At 40.6% G+C, this 16,718-nt stretch overlaps 1 protein-coding gene across 2 annotated transcripts in view; it reads right to left on the reverse strand.

The window, feature by feature from the left end:
* LOC140529259 (mitochondrial amidoxime-reducing component 1-like) overlaps nucleotides 1-6,661 on the reverse strand; it is a 65,347-nt gene extending 58,686 nt beyond the window's left edge. Inside the window, exons 1-2 of one of the 2 annotated variants that reach the window (XM_072647790.1) lie at nucleotides 6,187-6,661; nucleotides 2,709-2,882 (exon numbers count right to left, since the gene is read on the reverse strand). In XM_072647790.1, coding sequence (XP_072503891.1) covers nucleotides 2,709-2,882; nucleotides 6,187-6,494 — 482 coding nt within the window. In that variant the 5' untranslated portion in view covers nucleotides 6,495-6,661. The remainder of the gene's footprint in view (nucleotides 1-2,708; nucleotides 2,883-6,186) is intronic. The other variant, XM_072647791.1, reaches the window with a different exon arrangement.
* Nucleotides 6,662-16,718: the final 10,057 nt, after the last annotated feature.

Genomic DNA, 16,718 nt, shown 5'->3' on the forward strand with positions numbered 1-16,718 from the left:
CTTCTACAGTTCCCCTCATTCCTTTCCCCTGGACTCTACCATGGCAGTATTTAGAAGCCAACTATCCAATTATCACTGTCTTGGGCAATAAAGTATCAACCTATTAATGAACATTAAAAGAAAAAAGAGGATTTGGGAGAATGGGGAGGGAGTCAGAGTAGTTTAAGAAGAGGAGCAATAATGGAATGTAGAGAAGACAGCTGATGTTGCCTTAGAATTTACATTTAAGTCAATTGGGGGGAAGGGATAGAGAGACATAAGAATTTCTACTCTCTCCACTTACCAATAGTTTCCATAGTAAGTATTCTATAAGCACTTATTTTTATACACACATACTGAACTAAATTTGATGAACAGAAATGGCTCTTCTCACCCCAGCCCAAGTGTAGAATCAATCAGATGAAGACTCAGTTGTGGAATCACAGAATCTCAGAGTCAAAGGGGGAAACTCCAGAGGCCATCGAGTACAACCCGTTTCAGAACAGTACTACAACATCCCTGAATGATCATTCAATTTCTTTGTAAATATCCCTCATTTGGGGGAAATCACTACCTCCATGCTACAACTGGACAACTCTGATCATTAGGAAGTTTTTAAACAAATGGAACATCCCCAAACTGAAGAAGCAGACCACACTGAGTCTGCAAATAAAGCTAAGAATACAAAAAACACTTAGGCCTGGGCCATCTGGAATACAGAAAATGGACAGAGACTCTATCACCTCAATTACAACCCTCATCTCTATTCTCTTCTGCCCTAGCCTGGCTATGTTGTTGGAGATCTACACTCCATTGACAAAAAAAAATAATGATCAAGGATATAATATATGTAATATACAATATACACACGATGATCATCATCATCATAATAGCTGCTAACCTTTATATAGTGTGTTAAAATTTGCCATACACTTCACATACCTTTTTCTTGATCATCTGATTCGAGGGAAGGCATAGATGCAGTTTTGTTTTTAAAAAAAGATCTGAAAGGTTTAGTGCACTGCAAACTCAACATGAGTCAGCAATGTTATGTGGCAGTTCCCCAAAAAGGCTAATGTAATCTTGGGCTGTGTTAAGAAAGGCATAGCTTCAAGAATAAGGAGGCTATAGTGTCTCTATACCTAAGCCCTAGTTAGACCACATTTGGAGTATTATGTTCACTTTCTGGTGTCACAGTTTAAGAAGACCACTGATAGGCTGGAGAATGTCCAAAAGAGACCAAACCAGGATGGCAAAGAGTCTGAATTCATGCCTTCTGAGGATCATGAGCTGAATGAACTAAGTATGTGTAGGATGGAGAAGAGAATACCCAGGGGAACACAATTCTTGTGTTCAAGTGTGTAGAAGGCTGTCAGGTGGAAGAGGGATCAGTTTTGTTTGGTACTGGAAAGCAAAACCAGGAACCATGGGTAGGAGTTGACAAGAGGAAACTTCTAAATCAATTAGAGTTGGCCCATAATGGAAGAAGGAAATGGCAGACTACTCCAGTATCTTTGCCAACAAAACCCTTAAATAGGGTCCCAAAGAATTAGACACGACTGAAACAACTGAACAACAACAACGTAACAGAATGAGTGGCATTGAGAGGTGGTGGACTTTCCTTCCCTGGAGATCTTTAAACAGAGGTTTGTTGACCATTTGTCAGACATATTATAGGATTTCTTTGTGGGTACAGTTGGACCAGATAACCACTGACGTCCCTTCCTACATTCAAATTCAATGATTCTATGATCTTCACAATAACCTTATGAGGTAAATATTATTTTACAAAGAAGAAAACCAAGGCTGAAAAAAGATTAAATGAATTGCCTAGGATCACAATGTTAATATTTATCTGAAGCAGGATGGGAAACCAGGTTTTCCTGCCTCCAATTTTACCCAAGGTCCTAAACCCAAGATACTGTTCCCACCACCAACACCACTAACGGAAAGAAAACAATTTGACCTAAAAAATCAAATTTTAGTTTGGAACTTAGCCTCCTACTTCTTTTTGGTAGCAAAGACACAATTGTGGGGCAAAAATAGCTAGAAAGCAGTATTTCCTTTGGAATTCCCAAATAAGGACCCAAAGAGTAGTGGAGCAAAGCCAGAAGTGACCCTGACTTCATGAAGAATACCCAGAAGCTCTATAAATTAACTAGAAATCTTTAGATAATTATGTGTGGGCTCTGGTTACACATCTTTTATAGGAGGATGGTTTCCCCATTGAGAGCAAACTCAACCTTTGTCCAAAACAGTGGTGCTGACAGAGATCCTTAGTCTTAACGTTTGGCTGTTTATAAATATTTAACCTTTCAGGCCAAAAAGTTTACATGAGACCATGTAGAAGCAAGAAAATTTCTTCCACAAAGAGATAACTGAAGGTCAAATTTCATTAAAACAGCTCCAAAGGCATTTCTGTGAGTGAACTAAGATTTTTTTTTGGGGGGGGGGGCGGTAGGGCAGGGAAGTAATATTGATTAATATTGCTTCAACACACTAATAACCTCAGCTTTCCAAATCTTTAAAATCTAGAGAAACTGTTTGGTAGTATGTTATTTTTGTACCTTTTACCTATACCTAGCAATTATTTTGTATTTCTTCTCCTACATACAATAGGAGTTCCAAAAATTCTTCAGTGAGCTCTCTTTCCTAAAGTTTCTAATTTATTAAATGCATATAAAATAAATTCCCCAAAGAAAGAATATTAAAATTACCTCCCACCTCACCTGCACTTCCGCACCACATTTGTGGTAGGTGTTTCGATGGGCAGATTCAAGTCTTGGGTGTAGGCTGCACTGAGGGTCAGGGAGTCATTTTCACAGGTTAGGGAAATTAGCACCAGGCGGGGTTCCTGTCGAGCGGTGACCATGTTCCCTTCTTCATTGATGATGAGCCAAAACCTGCCATTATCAGAGCACAGAACCAGGAGGAACAGTGTGATAATCAGAGCACAATAGCACGGTACCCTGAAGCTATAGTTCAAGGAGAAAGAGAGGGAGAGGGGGGAGGAAAGAGGGAGAAAATATGGTACCACGCAGCAATGCTGAATTTATCTCGGATTTCAAGGTCCAATGATTATCCAATAAATGGTTACATAGCTACAAAGTACTATGAGCTGCTTGAGGTTATGGAAATTTAAAAGCAGGAAGTATCGAGTGATAGTATATAACTTGGGGAGAGAGCCACTCTTGGGAATTAGAAAGACCTGTGTTCATGTCCTATATTTGATATAAACTAGATGTACAACCATGGGATAAGGACTTAAGTCCTCAGTTCCCCAGAGTGAACTCTAAAACAATAAGTTACAGGTAAAGCGATCTGTGTGTGACTTTCCTGAAGTCTTCTAAGTTCAAATCTGACCTCAGACACTTACTAGCTATGTGACTGAGTAAATCACTTAACCCTGTTTGCCTCAGTTCCTCATCTGTAAAATGAGCTAGAGATGGAAAGAGCAAACCACTCCAGTGTCTTTGCCAAGAAAACATTAAATGGAGGTCACAAAGAGTTGGACACAAGTGAAACGACTGAACAACAACGTTATCTGTGTTGGTGGAGGGAGGTTTCTCACTATATGTTCCCTCCAGTAATGGGATTGGCTCTGGATCTCGGACCCACCAAACAATGGTGTGATAGAAAATGGTGTGACAAAGTTCTAAGCATGGATCAATTTATTAACTAGGCCACTGTTGTTGTTCAGTCATAGCTGACTCTTCCTGACCCCATGGACCACAGCACACCAATACACTCCACAGGGTTTTCTTGGCAAAAATATTAGAGTGATTTGCCATTTCCTTTTTTCAGTGGATTAAGGTAAACAGAGGTTAAATGACTTGTCCAGGGTTGCACAGATAGTAAGTGTGTGAAGCACTATTTGTACTCAAGTCTTCCTGACTCCATATCCAACACTCTATCCACTGGGCCACCTGCACTAGCTTGGTTAGCAATAACCAATGAACTGGATCTGTGGTCTCTCAAAAACCAAAGACCTCCAGTGAAGGAGGGCAGGTTCTTTTATAGTGATTAACAATGACAGAGCAAAAAGGAGCAACATAAGTGTTCTGACTGGCCAGAAAGTAAAGACCCTCTGACATCAGCTTGACATTACAATTGTTTGGATCTCTCCTTAACCACAAACGACATGTGTTTCAGCTCACCAGATAAGGTAGAACAATTCCTAGTGGTAGACATTTCAAGGAGAAGATGGGCTAAGTGTCATCTCAGGTCCTTCCCATTACATCACGGGGAGGGGAGATCAGTTCTCAGGTGACAGGAGTAATAATAATTGTAATCAAGGAAAACAACAAAAACTTGATCATTTTCAAACATAACCTAAGGAAATGACATTTTTAATTCACAGAAAACTTTGAAGGGCACTTCCTGTAATGAAATCACATTCATTTTCCTTTATTATCCACAGTGTGAAATAGCAGATAAAGTGTTGAACCTAGAGTGTAGAAGAATCTAGTTCAGATCCATTCTCCGAGGCTTACTAGCCAATGGTCCAGTCTCCTATTTTTACAAATGAGGAAACTGAAACCCAGAGGAGTGAACAAAATTGCCCAAAATCATACAAGCAGTAGAATTATAGTATCATGATTGGAAACCAAGTCCTCTGACTTGAAATCCAAAACACTACTTCCACTGCATCATATCAACCTCCCGGAATCAATCATTATTCAAGTGCTGCAATCTTATTTTCCAGAGCAGATTACTTTTTCTTCTTTCCCTTGCTGCTCACCTTTCATGTCTCTCATTCCTCCATTGGTCAAAGGAATGGGAAGGGTAGAAGAGGAAGGGAGTGGAACTCAATCTCTCCATTTTCCTATTTCTTCCAAAAATGTGAGAGAGATTGAAAATAATGGTCAAGAGAAGCTGAATCTGTGAATTTGTCATTACCCCAGGTTTCATGAAATGCAGGAGTGCTGACGTTAATTACGGACAACTAACCAGAATGGGCTTTTTCCAGTCCTCAACCATAAAAATCTCCATTCAAGGGTAAATGGATTTGAAAATGCAGGTAGCTGTCCAGTAGTGTCCAGCATAGGACTCCTGGAAGGTGGCATCAATGTTGTCTTTCCCCAATACATTCATAAGCTCCTTACGGGAAAGAATTGCTTTTTTTAAAATTACTATTACTTTTCATCCCTGGCATCTGCAACAAATGGAAGTGCCTTTTGGGAGCCAAATCCAGCCTCTTTATTTTATAGATGAAGAAAATGAAGCCCCAAAAGGTTAATGACTTGCTAAAGGTTATACAGTCAATAAATACCTGAGGTAACATTTCCATTTCCTAACTTTTAAGTCCAATACTCTGTCTACTACGACACTAAATAAATTTTTTTTGACTGATTGATTAGGGCAGCTAGGTGATGCAATGGATAAAGCAGTGACTCTGCAGCCTGGAGCACCTGCATTCAAATCTGGTCTCAGACACCAGGTGTATGACCCTAGGCAAGTCACTTAGCTCTGTTTGCCTCAGTTCCTCACCTGTAAAATGAGCTGAAGAAGGAAATGGCAAATGATGTCAGTTTGTCCAGAAAATTCCAAATGGAATCACAGATTCAGAGACAACTGAACAACAGATTGATTGACTGGTTTCACTGAGGTGGGAGGGCTGGGGGTGTGGGGTCGGGAGAGTGACCTGTTTTCATAAAGTCTTCTAAGTGTTCACTTTTGCCTGGGTCTGGCATTATTATTCATCACTGCATGGAACTCCCTATATGAGGGCTACCCTCATATATAATATTATAGAACAAGGCTCCCTACGCAACTGAAAGGAAATCCTTTTGCGAATTGCTTAGGGCAATAAATGCAAATTTAGTGACTGGCCCACGGTCACCCCTCTCCCTATAGAGTGAGAAAGACGTAACTTGAACACAGGTCTTCTGGACTCCCAGGCTGGCTGGTCCTCCAACCAGTGTGCCACAGTGCCTATACGGTGCTCTGAGGGCTGAGGTGATTTTTGAGTTTCCAACTGCTCAATAAACATATCACAAAATTGAATTTTCTATCCTTGGGACACACGAGGTGCTGCGGGGCCTTGGAGTAATAGTGAGCCACAATTCCTCAGCAGTTATATTGGGAGACTGTGAAAACAGCTAGGTCAAAATGTATTTTTGCATTTTGCATGTTAAGGTAGCAGCCTAAGCATCCCCGCCCACTCCCGATCCCAGGCACTGGGGCCGTGCGGGCGCCCAATGGTACCTGTCCCTCAGGTGGCCGCTGCGCAGCCCCACCTTCGTGCATTCAGCCTCGTTCACAGGCACCCCCTTGCAGGACTTGATGGGGTAGATCCATAGCTGTGCCACGGTGCCCACCTGCCGCAGCCGCCTCCTCAGCTGGCCCCCAGTGCTCCAGGCCGTGGCCCCCAGCGCCGCGGCGGCGGCCGCCAGTCCCAGCGCGGCTGCCACGAAGCAGGCGGCCCTAGACTGCGCCCAGGCTGGGAGCGCAAGGCGAAGGCGGAGCTCGGGGAGCCTGTGTCCCGGGAGGGTAGACGAGCCTGCTGCGCCCATGACAGCGGAGGAAAAGGCCAAGACTGTGCGCTAGTGAACGGCCGCGGGGCAGAGGAGAGCGCGGACAGCTCGCGGGGTCCCGCACCTACGGGAAATGGGAGCTGGAGCCCCAGGCTCCACCACAGACGTGGTCCTCGGTGGGAGGCGTGGGTCCTGGCCCGATGCCCCGAGTGGGAGGGGAGAGCCCTGCACCCTTTGGACAGAAATATCTGGCATTCTCCAGGGAGGGGGAGGGTTTGGTGTGAAAGTCCCTCTCAGCCCTGATCTGTCGTGCATCCTCTTCCTCACGTGTCCCCAACAAATGATCCCTGTCTCATCTTGACGTTAAGTTTCTTTATAAAAATTAAATTTTATTCTATTCTGAACACCCAAGAGAGCGGGCTTTTGTATATACCTAGAAGAAGGAAAGTATTGTATATTAAATTATCTTGGTATCAAGTTCCAATAGAACCGGGGCCACTGGCCTGCACACAAGGACCTCTGCAGGCTACATGTTGACTTAGTTTTTTAAAAAAAACAAAACATCGTGTTATCCATGTTTTATTATACATTTTTTATTTTGTTAAGTTTTTCCCAATTATACTGTAATCCCTTTGGGGCAGTATTCAGAAGAGTTTCCAGCTGTTTGACACTTCTGACGTACATCATACCTTAGAGACCTGCAGTTCTTTGTAAAATCCTTGTGTACATTGTATAGTTAGCTTGTCTACTTAAGCCCATAAGGATAGTTTGAAGCTTTCAAAGATGTTTTGCCTGTCTGGCCTTCCTTGTGTTCCTTTACTTTGAACAGGACCATCACTTCTTTCCTTTTTCTTTTTGCTATCAAGTCCCTAACCCCTCTTGCCCTCTCACCCATTTCCACTAGAAAATAAAAATAAAAGCAAAAACCCTGTAACAAGTATACATTTGTCAAGCAAAACAAATTCCCACATTGGCTGTTTCTGAAAACACATCTCTTTTTTCACCTTGATCTATTTACTACTCTGTTGAGAGGCGGGTTCATATTCTGTATCGAGAAGTCAACGATGGATCTTTTCATTATGGATCTGGTTTACTGGCAAATTCTTGAAGATATTTTTTTTATTGCTTGAAAATTTGAGAGTTTAGAGAGGAATCAGCAAGAATTGGAATTTTAAAACCAGGCATTGGGCACCTCCGATGAGAAATGTACTCCGTTCTGGGTGGCTTTGCAGATCCTGAACTCTGCAGCATCTTCATCAGTTTCAGGTTAGACCCTACTGAGTTAAATGTAAAGAAAAACCCAGGACTAAATGAGGAAGAAGCTATCAGAAAGGAGGAAACCACAGAGATAAAGAAATGGCACCAATAGTCTACAAAAAAAAAAAAAAAAAGATGCTTCTCTACCCTGCTTCCATCGAGTATAGCACACAATATTGGAATATAAGTAGCAATTATTCCTATTCTGGCCAAACACTCTGAGGGTCTTCCCCTCCCAGACTGACTCTTTTGTGAAGGCAAACTAGGACATCTTTTGCCTCAATTCTTACCTAGCCTTTAATTACCGAATGGGTGTTGTCTCAAACAAATGGACACCTAGGAAGGACCTTAGCTTAAAAAGGCCAAGGTCTCCCATTGCATCCCAGGCCATCACCAGTCACCCTGACCTATGTCTTACCACTGGAGTGGGATGACCGGAGGGGAGAATGAGACTTATGACTTTGCACAATTCTACCTCACTTAAATTCATTTCACTTGCAAGTCAAGACATCACCCTCCTGATGTTAATCTTCAAGAACCAAGGACAAACAACTACAAAGCACAGCCATATTCTACCACATTTATATACCATAACATATTCAGGAAGTACCCCCCTCAAATTCTCAGATTTGCTATTTCAAAAAGAACTATAAATATACATCCTTAGGGTTTGCTTTACTTAATTCTAATCCTTCCCTCATCTATTGTTGTTATTCAATCGTGAACAGCTTCATGACCCCATCTGGGGTTTTCTTGGTAAAGATACTGAAGTGGTTTGCTATTTCCTTTTCCAGCTCATTTTACAGATGAGGAAACTGAAGCAAACAGGGTTAAGTGAGTGGACCAGGGTCACAAAGCTAGTAAGTTTCTGGGATCTGATTTGAACTCAGGTCCTCCTGCCACCAGGACCTGCACTCTATCCACTTAACTGCTTAACTATCTTTCTTCTACTCTCCCCTTTCCTCTCTTTTTTCTCTCCTATTTCCTTGCTGAATGAAACGTATTTTTTTGTACCCAATTGTGTGTCTTCTTGCCTTCCTTAACCAATTTAGAATGAAGTTCAGGTGTTATCAACTCCCCACCACCACCTCATCCTTGTTTGAAGGATATCTGTTTGTATATTCTGATTATTTGACATAATTTCTCCTAACTTTCCCCTTCTCCTCCCAATATATTCCTCTTCCTGTCCCTTTCCATTCCTCTTTTAAAATCATCAAGATAACAGAACTACTTCTAGATGTTTTGTCTAATTAAACTGTCTTAATTATGTCAGTCTAATTCTGTCTAATTATGACCCCTGATAATGTCTGGCACAAAGGGAATATATGTATCATTTCCCTATGCCAGAATGTAAGTGATTTATCCTTGTTTAATCCTTTACCATTTTTCATTTGTGATTAAATTTTTATTTTTCTCTTAACGGCTATGTTTGAATTTCAAAATTTCTATAAAGTTCTGATCTTCTCATCAAGAATGCTTGGAAATCTACTTCATTAAAGATTTTTCTTCTGTAACATCATATTCAATTTTGCTAGGTAATTCATGGCTATAAGCTTTTTACATATGTGCATGTATATATGTATATATGTGTGTGTATATACATACATACACACACTTTTTTTTTTGCTTTGGCATTCCAAGCTCTCCACTTCTTTTATGATGGTAGCTGCTGAATCATGCATAATCATCAGTACTTGAATATTTGAATTCTTTCTTGCTGGCTGCTTAAAGTATTTTTTTTTCAACTTGAAAGCTCTGAATTTTGGCTGTAATACCTAGGAGTTTTCATTTGATAATTTCTTTCAGGAAGTAAACAGTAGATTCCTTCTATTTCTACTTTGCCCTCTGTTTCTAAGAGATCTGGGAAGTTTTCTTTTAAGATTTTTTGAAATATGATGTCTAGGTTTTTATTTTAGTTATACCATTCTGATAATCTGATGGTTCTTAAATTTTTTCTCTTCAATATGTATTCTAGATCAGTTGTTTTTGCTATGAGACACCTTAAATGTTCTTTTTTTTCCCCAAAATATTTGACTTTATTTTAATATTTCTTGTGTCATAGAGTCATATGCTCTTTGATCCTTTCTATTTTTCAGAGTTTATTGCTTGGGCAAGGTTTTGTACTTCTTTTGGCATGCTGCTAATTCCTTTTCCATTTCTTTGCTCTATAGCTATCATTTCTAATTTTCTTCCTCTAGCATTCTCATTTCATTAATAACAAGAAAAAATAACTTTTTTAAAACTTTTTTTTAATATATGTTTTATTTCTTTGATCCAGCAATTTAACTCTTTTTAAAAAAAACTCGTGCTTCATCTCTTTGGGGAATTCTAGTTGAATGTGTGCCCAAACTCTGTTTTTCTTCGAGTCTTTTCTTGTAAATGTTTAAGAATCATTCTCTTCTTCTAGGTTTGTATTTTGTGTGTCCTTGTCACCTTAATAGCTTTTTATGGTGGGATTCTTTTTTCTATTTGCTTATTCTTCCAGCCTACTTCCCAGTTTTGAACTCTTAGGGTCAGGCCTTGTTGTTGTTGTGTTTGTCCTTCATTTTCAAAGACCTTGCCATCAGAGAAATGATGACATGACTTGTACTTGACTTTGCTTTGAGTGAGAGAGGACTGTGCAAGTTCACCAGCCTCTCTTTCTCCTCCTGAGCCATCTGGGTCCAGTCATGAGATATTCAGCAGGATGACTGGAGAGGGGTTAGGCCTTGTAGTTCAACAGGGAAGATCCTGTTACTGCTTCCTTGGTGCATTGAGTGTTGTATTGTTCCAGTATCTGGGGTCAGCTCAGGCCGTGAAATTGCATGCTTTTCAGTAGTCCCAAAGAGATCTGATCTGGGGCCAAATCTGGCAACTAGCTTCCTGGTCTAAGTTCTACAAGTTCCTAACATGAGTCTGAACCTAAGGAACAGTAGACTGCTGCTAGATGCTACTGTCATCCAGCTGGGAATCTCCACTATTTCAGAATTACAGAATTGCAGGCTCCCCTTTGGTTTGGCATTCCTATCCTGGTTACTCCTCTGGAGTGGTCAGATTGGGCTGGAAGCTGGCACAGATACATCACTCTGCTTCTGGTATCTGATCCAGATTTCAGCTGGTGTCTCCTCAGTTTGCTCTTCTCTAAGCATACCACCTAAGGCTTGAGACCTTTGGGGGAGTTGGAGGAGGTAGAGGTCCCTTTCCACCCCCATCCCCATCAGTCCACCCTGGTAGGTAGTAAGCACCAAAGGTACCCATTCACATCTGTGTCTGTCCAGGAATGGGACTGGGTATGTCTCCGTATGGGTCTGGAACCACTTCTTTCCTCAGTTTATAGCCTCTCCCTGGGTTCTGGTGTGTTCTGCTCCAAGTTCTCCACACTAAGCCTAGTCCCCAGTGTCCATAGACTTCTTTATCTCTTTATGTCAAACCTGCCTGTAAAATGACTCACTGTGACTTTTTCTTGAATTTCCCAACAGGATTCAGTCTGGTGCTTCTTCTCAATCTGTTTAGAGGAGTTTTGGGGTAGAGTTCCTCCCTACACTGCTCCTCATCACTCCACAATCCTGGCTACTCCCCCTCTTTTGTATTGTTATTAACCTGCTCTTGTCCTTTTTCCTCCTCACCACCTTCCATTTCTACTCCAACTTCTAGAACCCAAACTCTGTGGCAGTGCTTTCCCTGGACCTTGAAGGGTTGAGGGTTTTTTAATTATTCAGTAAATATTTCAGAGTACATGAAGTGTCCAGTCAAGTTAAGTAGCATTTATTTAGTACCTAGGATAAAAAAAATGGTTAAAACAGTCCCTGCCCTCAAGGAGTTCACAGTCTGAAGTTCAAGAAGGAAAGGGATCATTGTAGACTGGCATGGTCAGGTAAGCTATCATGGAGCAGGTGAGACTTAGGATCAGGATTAGATAGGTGCAGATGAGAGAACTGTATCACTTAGCACCTGTAGATAACCCCTAAGTTCCATTAGTTCAAGTGCCCACCCCTGCAATATTCCTTGAGCTGTAATACCAGTATTTCTTCTGGGTTTACTGTTTTCTGATCTTAGATGAATGAGTATCTAGATTTGGAATTCACTAGGTGATGACTATGTGAACTTTGAAAGATCAGCAGAGCTATAAGAGATCTCTCCATCAAATGGCATTTGCAGCAGACTCCATCAGGCTTTATGCCAGCTCTGGGTAAGACAGAGGCCTCTCCTGACCCCTATACCTTCAGTATCTCATCCTCCTTCTCTAGTCATCAATAAACATTTATTAAGCTCCTTCTATGTACCAGGCACTTGTGATAGCCAGCCTGGAAAGATCAAGAGGCAAGAGAATTGGCTCTGGTTAACTAGTACCATTTTTTGAGTGCACTCCAGTTCCAGTTGCACAACCAATCCACAGTCAATTTCTTAATCTTATGGTTGGCACACTGGAACCAGTTATAGAATATCAGTTACAGAATGTGTCTCCCAACACAGGGAGCAAAGGGCATCTATTGCACATTATCATGCCTTTCTAGAAAGACTCTCCAGCCTCTTTCACATGAGAATTTTATTTCTTCTCCTTATTCCATCCCTTACACTATGATCCCAAATGTTTCTCATCCAAACCATTCTAACGAGCATTTATACAATTCTTACTATGTTCAAGGTACTCTTCGCAAAACTGAGAACGCAAAGACAAAATTTAAAACAGTAAAAACAACTCCTTATAGAACATATATGTTATTAGAGGGATATAACATATTGGTTGATTGGTTGGTTTGTTCTTGAAGAGGACCAAAATAGCATCATTATGTTGGTGTAAAATAGTACAGGTGATGTCTTTTGACTTGCGCATAAATTGGATTTAAGTGAGGCAGAGTTGCACAAAGTCTTCAGCCTCACTCTCTCTTCCAGAATCATCACAGTCCAGTGGCAAGACAAAACTGCTGATGGCTCAGGACACAGTAGATGACCCCAGTGTCTTTGATGTATGATCAACCTGAAAGGGCTCCACAGCACCTGCTTCAACCTCCTTCAAGACCATTGTAATAAATTATTCTCATCTGCCCATTCTACCAGGGGAAATTCTCACATCCTTGAGGTAGACACCACTCTAATTCACCAACAAGTTTAAGACCCCCATAGTCATCCTCAACCCAGTTCAGCCCTGGTTCACCGGGGTCTGATCATTGCACATACTATGGCTTCTTGGAGGCACAGGTGAGAATTGGATGAATCAGGTGGACACCTGATTCCATAAAGGTAAAAAGTGGCCCTGAAGAGGGCTTTGCAGCCCTCACACCAGAAGTTCTAGTCTTTTCCGAACACTCCTATAGCCCAAGATGTAAATAGATAAGTATACACATGATCATTTGAGATGAGAGAGAATATCAACACCTAGGGTATTTAAGAATGGTTTCTATTGGAAGGTGGCACATCAACTGAGTCTTTGAGGAAGATAGGGTTTCTAAGAAGGGAGGAGAGGAAGGTATGCCTTCCATAGGAGGCAGCCTATTCAAGATCATGAAGTTAAGGGGTGAAATGCAGAATTTACGCAATACCATGTTCCATATTTTGGCTAGAATGGTGAGAATGTGAGGGCTAGTTCTTTTTTAACCATGTTATTTGGTGCCCAGTCCAGCACTGATTAAACTGGTTGTAATGTCTACATCTGATTAAGATCAAGAAAGAATCTGCTGCCTACTAGAGTGTATAAATGCAAGATTTGTCTGAAACAAGAGAACTATTTAGCTGTTTCTCATAGACTCCACACTTTAGTGTTTGTTCTGACTTACCAGCACCTAGAGAAAGGGCACTGGTGGAGCATCTAAATATTTAGTGAATCATAACTGAAACATTTCTATAACTTTCCTCATTCTCTAGTCTCATCCAAGAACTTTTAGGGTGAAAACTATCACCTCTTTTGTCTCTCAGTTCTATTCTCTCCACCCTCTCTGTCCACTTCTTACCACCTTCTTCTTTACCCTCTAAGAAAAATATATAGATGTATTCAAACAGGGGAGAACAGGAAAGATGAGAGGAAGATTATATTACATTACATTAATGATGTAATATTTTCCACTAGCAAATAAGAGGGAAAAGTAAACTGGGACAAGGCTAGCGCTAGTGGAAGAAACATTGATTAACAGTTATAGATACAAGTCTGGAAATGGGATCATAAATTTAGAACTAGAAAAGAATTTCTGTGGTCTAGTCTAATCCAGATGAAGAAAATGAGGAGGAATTGTGTCTTGCTAATAGCCACACAGGTAGGAAGTAGCAGAACTAAGACTGAACCCAGGTCCTTGGACTCCTAATCCAGCTGTGTTTCTGTTATATCATGGTGTCTCATGTTTTGGCACAGTAGTGCACATGATTCCAAATTTAAAAATTTCCTTACACACATACACCCACACATCAGTAATTGCTATGTTTCTACCCCTCCTCCTTCTCCCACCTCAACTTTTTAATTTGAAAATTCAAATGTCATTATTTGTTTTGTTCTAACTCAAATCCTTCAATTTCACATAGCATACTGAAAATCTGGTTTTCAGATTTAACCACTTCTAAAGGTTGCTCAGAACACAAATGGTCCTGCCCCACAAGACACTGAAATTTGAGAATAACTCAAGACCCAGAATTTCATTTGATCATAGATTTAAAGTTGGAAGGGACTTCAGGTCATCCAGCTCAACCCCTTCATTTGTGAATTAAGAAAATGAAGCCTAAAGCAATTAAGTGGCTTACCCAAGATCACACAAGTAGCAAATGACAGGACTGTGATTGAAACATAGATCCCCTGACTCCAAACTTTGCACTATACCATGAAGGTCCACTGACAGAGCAACTTCCCCAAGAAGACTTTAACAAGGAAAAAGACCAATCCTTCCTCCTTGACTGGAGTAAAGCAGTAGAGGTCAAGTAAAGTGTCAAAGGAAAAAAGAGAAAAGACTAGAAAATGAACTCTTCATATTGACGTTGGGCAAATTCACAAAACATTTAACATTAACTGCCTACTTTTTGAAAGGTACCATGTTAGATGCTGGGACGAGAATACTCAAAAGTATTTATAATCTCATGCATGTGAATGTTCCCTGTAGTCATGCAGATTAAAACTGATCCATAGTTATCTATTCTGTTTGATTCTTAACTGTGTCATCCCATAAATTTGGCTTTGTCAGAGGGTAGGGAAAAAATACAACATTTATTGCAAATAAGTGTACTAGGAAGGACAGAACATGAGTTGAATCGGGGAGACTTCATGGAGGAGGTGGTATTTAAGCTGAACCTCTAATGAAAGGTAGAGAGGAGTACATTTCAGATATAGGCTCAACTTGTGCAAATATATGGGGATGAGATATAGAATATCAAGTTTGAGATGCATCTGATAATCCACATTTTATAGAAAGTGGAATTCATAGAGTAATGTGAAATAAAGCTGTAAAGTATGGTAAAAGTTATGTTATAGAAGGTCTGAAATGTAAGGCTGTGGAATTTATATTAGATCCTTGAGGCAATAGGTGTTTACCCAAATCATTCCACTGAAGGTTTCTGAGTTGAGTTGGGAGTGACATCGTCTCATATGTTGATCTCACAAATTAAGTGGAGGATGGGGGGAAACTGGAGGCAGTGGGGGGAAACTTAGGAGGGCTCTATGGGAGTCTAAGAGAGATGTGATTAGGAAATAAAATAGGGCAGTGGTAGTATCAATAGACAGGGCAGCTACATGGCTCAGTAGTGAGAGTGCTGGACCTGAAGTCAGGAAGATCTGACCTTGGACACTTACTAGCTATGTGACCTGATGCAAGTCACTTAACTTGTTTACCTTAATCCACTGGAGAAGGAAAATGGCTACCCCTCTAGTATCTTTGCCAAGAAAATCCAACATGGCAAAGACCTCCTTCTCACAAAGAATCAGACATGACTGAACATAACAACTTGTCAATAGATTCAAGAGATGATGTTGATATGGAATTAATAAGACTTAGATATTAAGGAAAAAAGAAAGGCAGTGAGGGAAGAGTTGAGTCAAGGAAGATTCTAAGGTTATAAATCTAAGTGAGAAAGATAGTGGTGGTATCCTCAGAAATAAAGAAATTTGAAGGAAGGAAAGACATTGGGGAGGGTGGGGAGAAATTTCAATTCTACTTTAAGGTTTCCCATTCTACAGATGAAGAAACTAAAGATGAAAGTATTTAAGTGATTTGCCCAGGGTCACACAACTAGGCAGTATCTGAGCCAGGATTCAAATTCAGGTCTTCCTGACTCCAAATCAAGCATTTCACCAACCTTGCCACCTAGATTTGTGAGATGATACTTAGAATAAGGGGGGCAACTAGATGAATAGAGTACCAGGCTTGGAGTCAGGAAGACCTGAATTCAAATCCAGCTACAAAAACTTACTAGCCATGTGACCCTGGGCAAGTCATTTAACCCTATTTGCCTCAATTTCTTCATCTGTAAAATGAGCAAGAATAAAATGGGAAATCACTTCAATATCTTTGCCAAGTAAACCTCAAATGGGGTTACAAAGGGTTGAATATAATTCAAACAAACAACTTGAAGAAAGAGAGATCATAGAAGGAAATATAAGAAAATTAAGGGCAGAGCTCTAGAGGACAGCCATATTAAGAGAAGGGAGATGACTGATGAACCAACAAGGGGAACTGAAAAAGAACAGTCAGACATGGGGCAGGCGAATTAGAAGAGGGGAACAGCAGAGAGGTCAAGGAAGGAGAAGGCATCCAGGAAGAACCAAGTAACTAAGTGCCAAAAGCTGGAGAGTACAAAGAATGAAGATTGAGAGGCTGTTTTATTACCTAAAAGATCTTTGGTAACCTGAAGGAGAACAGTTTCAGTCAAGTGGTGGGGTCAGAGATTTGAGAATGAGTGAATAGTGAGGAAATAAAGGAAATTAATTTAGATTTCTTTTTCTTGGAGTATGGTAGTAAAAGGAGAAGAGATATAGGATGATAGCAGAGGATAGGATGATTGAGAGAACAGAAGGATCAAGTGAGGATTTTTTAAAAGATGAGGGATATCTGAATA

Source organism: Notamacropus eugenii, chromosome 2 (genome assembly GCF_028372415.1).
Source record: "Notamacropus eugenii isolate mMacEug1 chromosome 2, mMacEug1.pri_v2, whole genome shotgun sequence".
NCBI lineage: Eukaryota > Metazoa > Chordata > Mammalia > Diprotodontia > Macropodidae > Notamacropus > Notamacropus eugenii.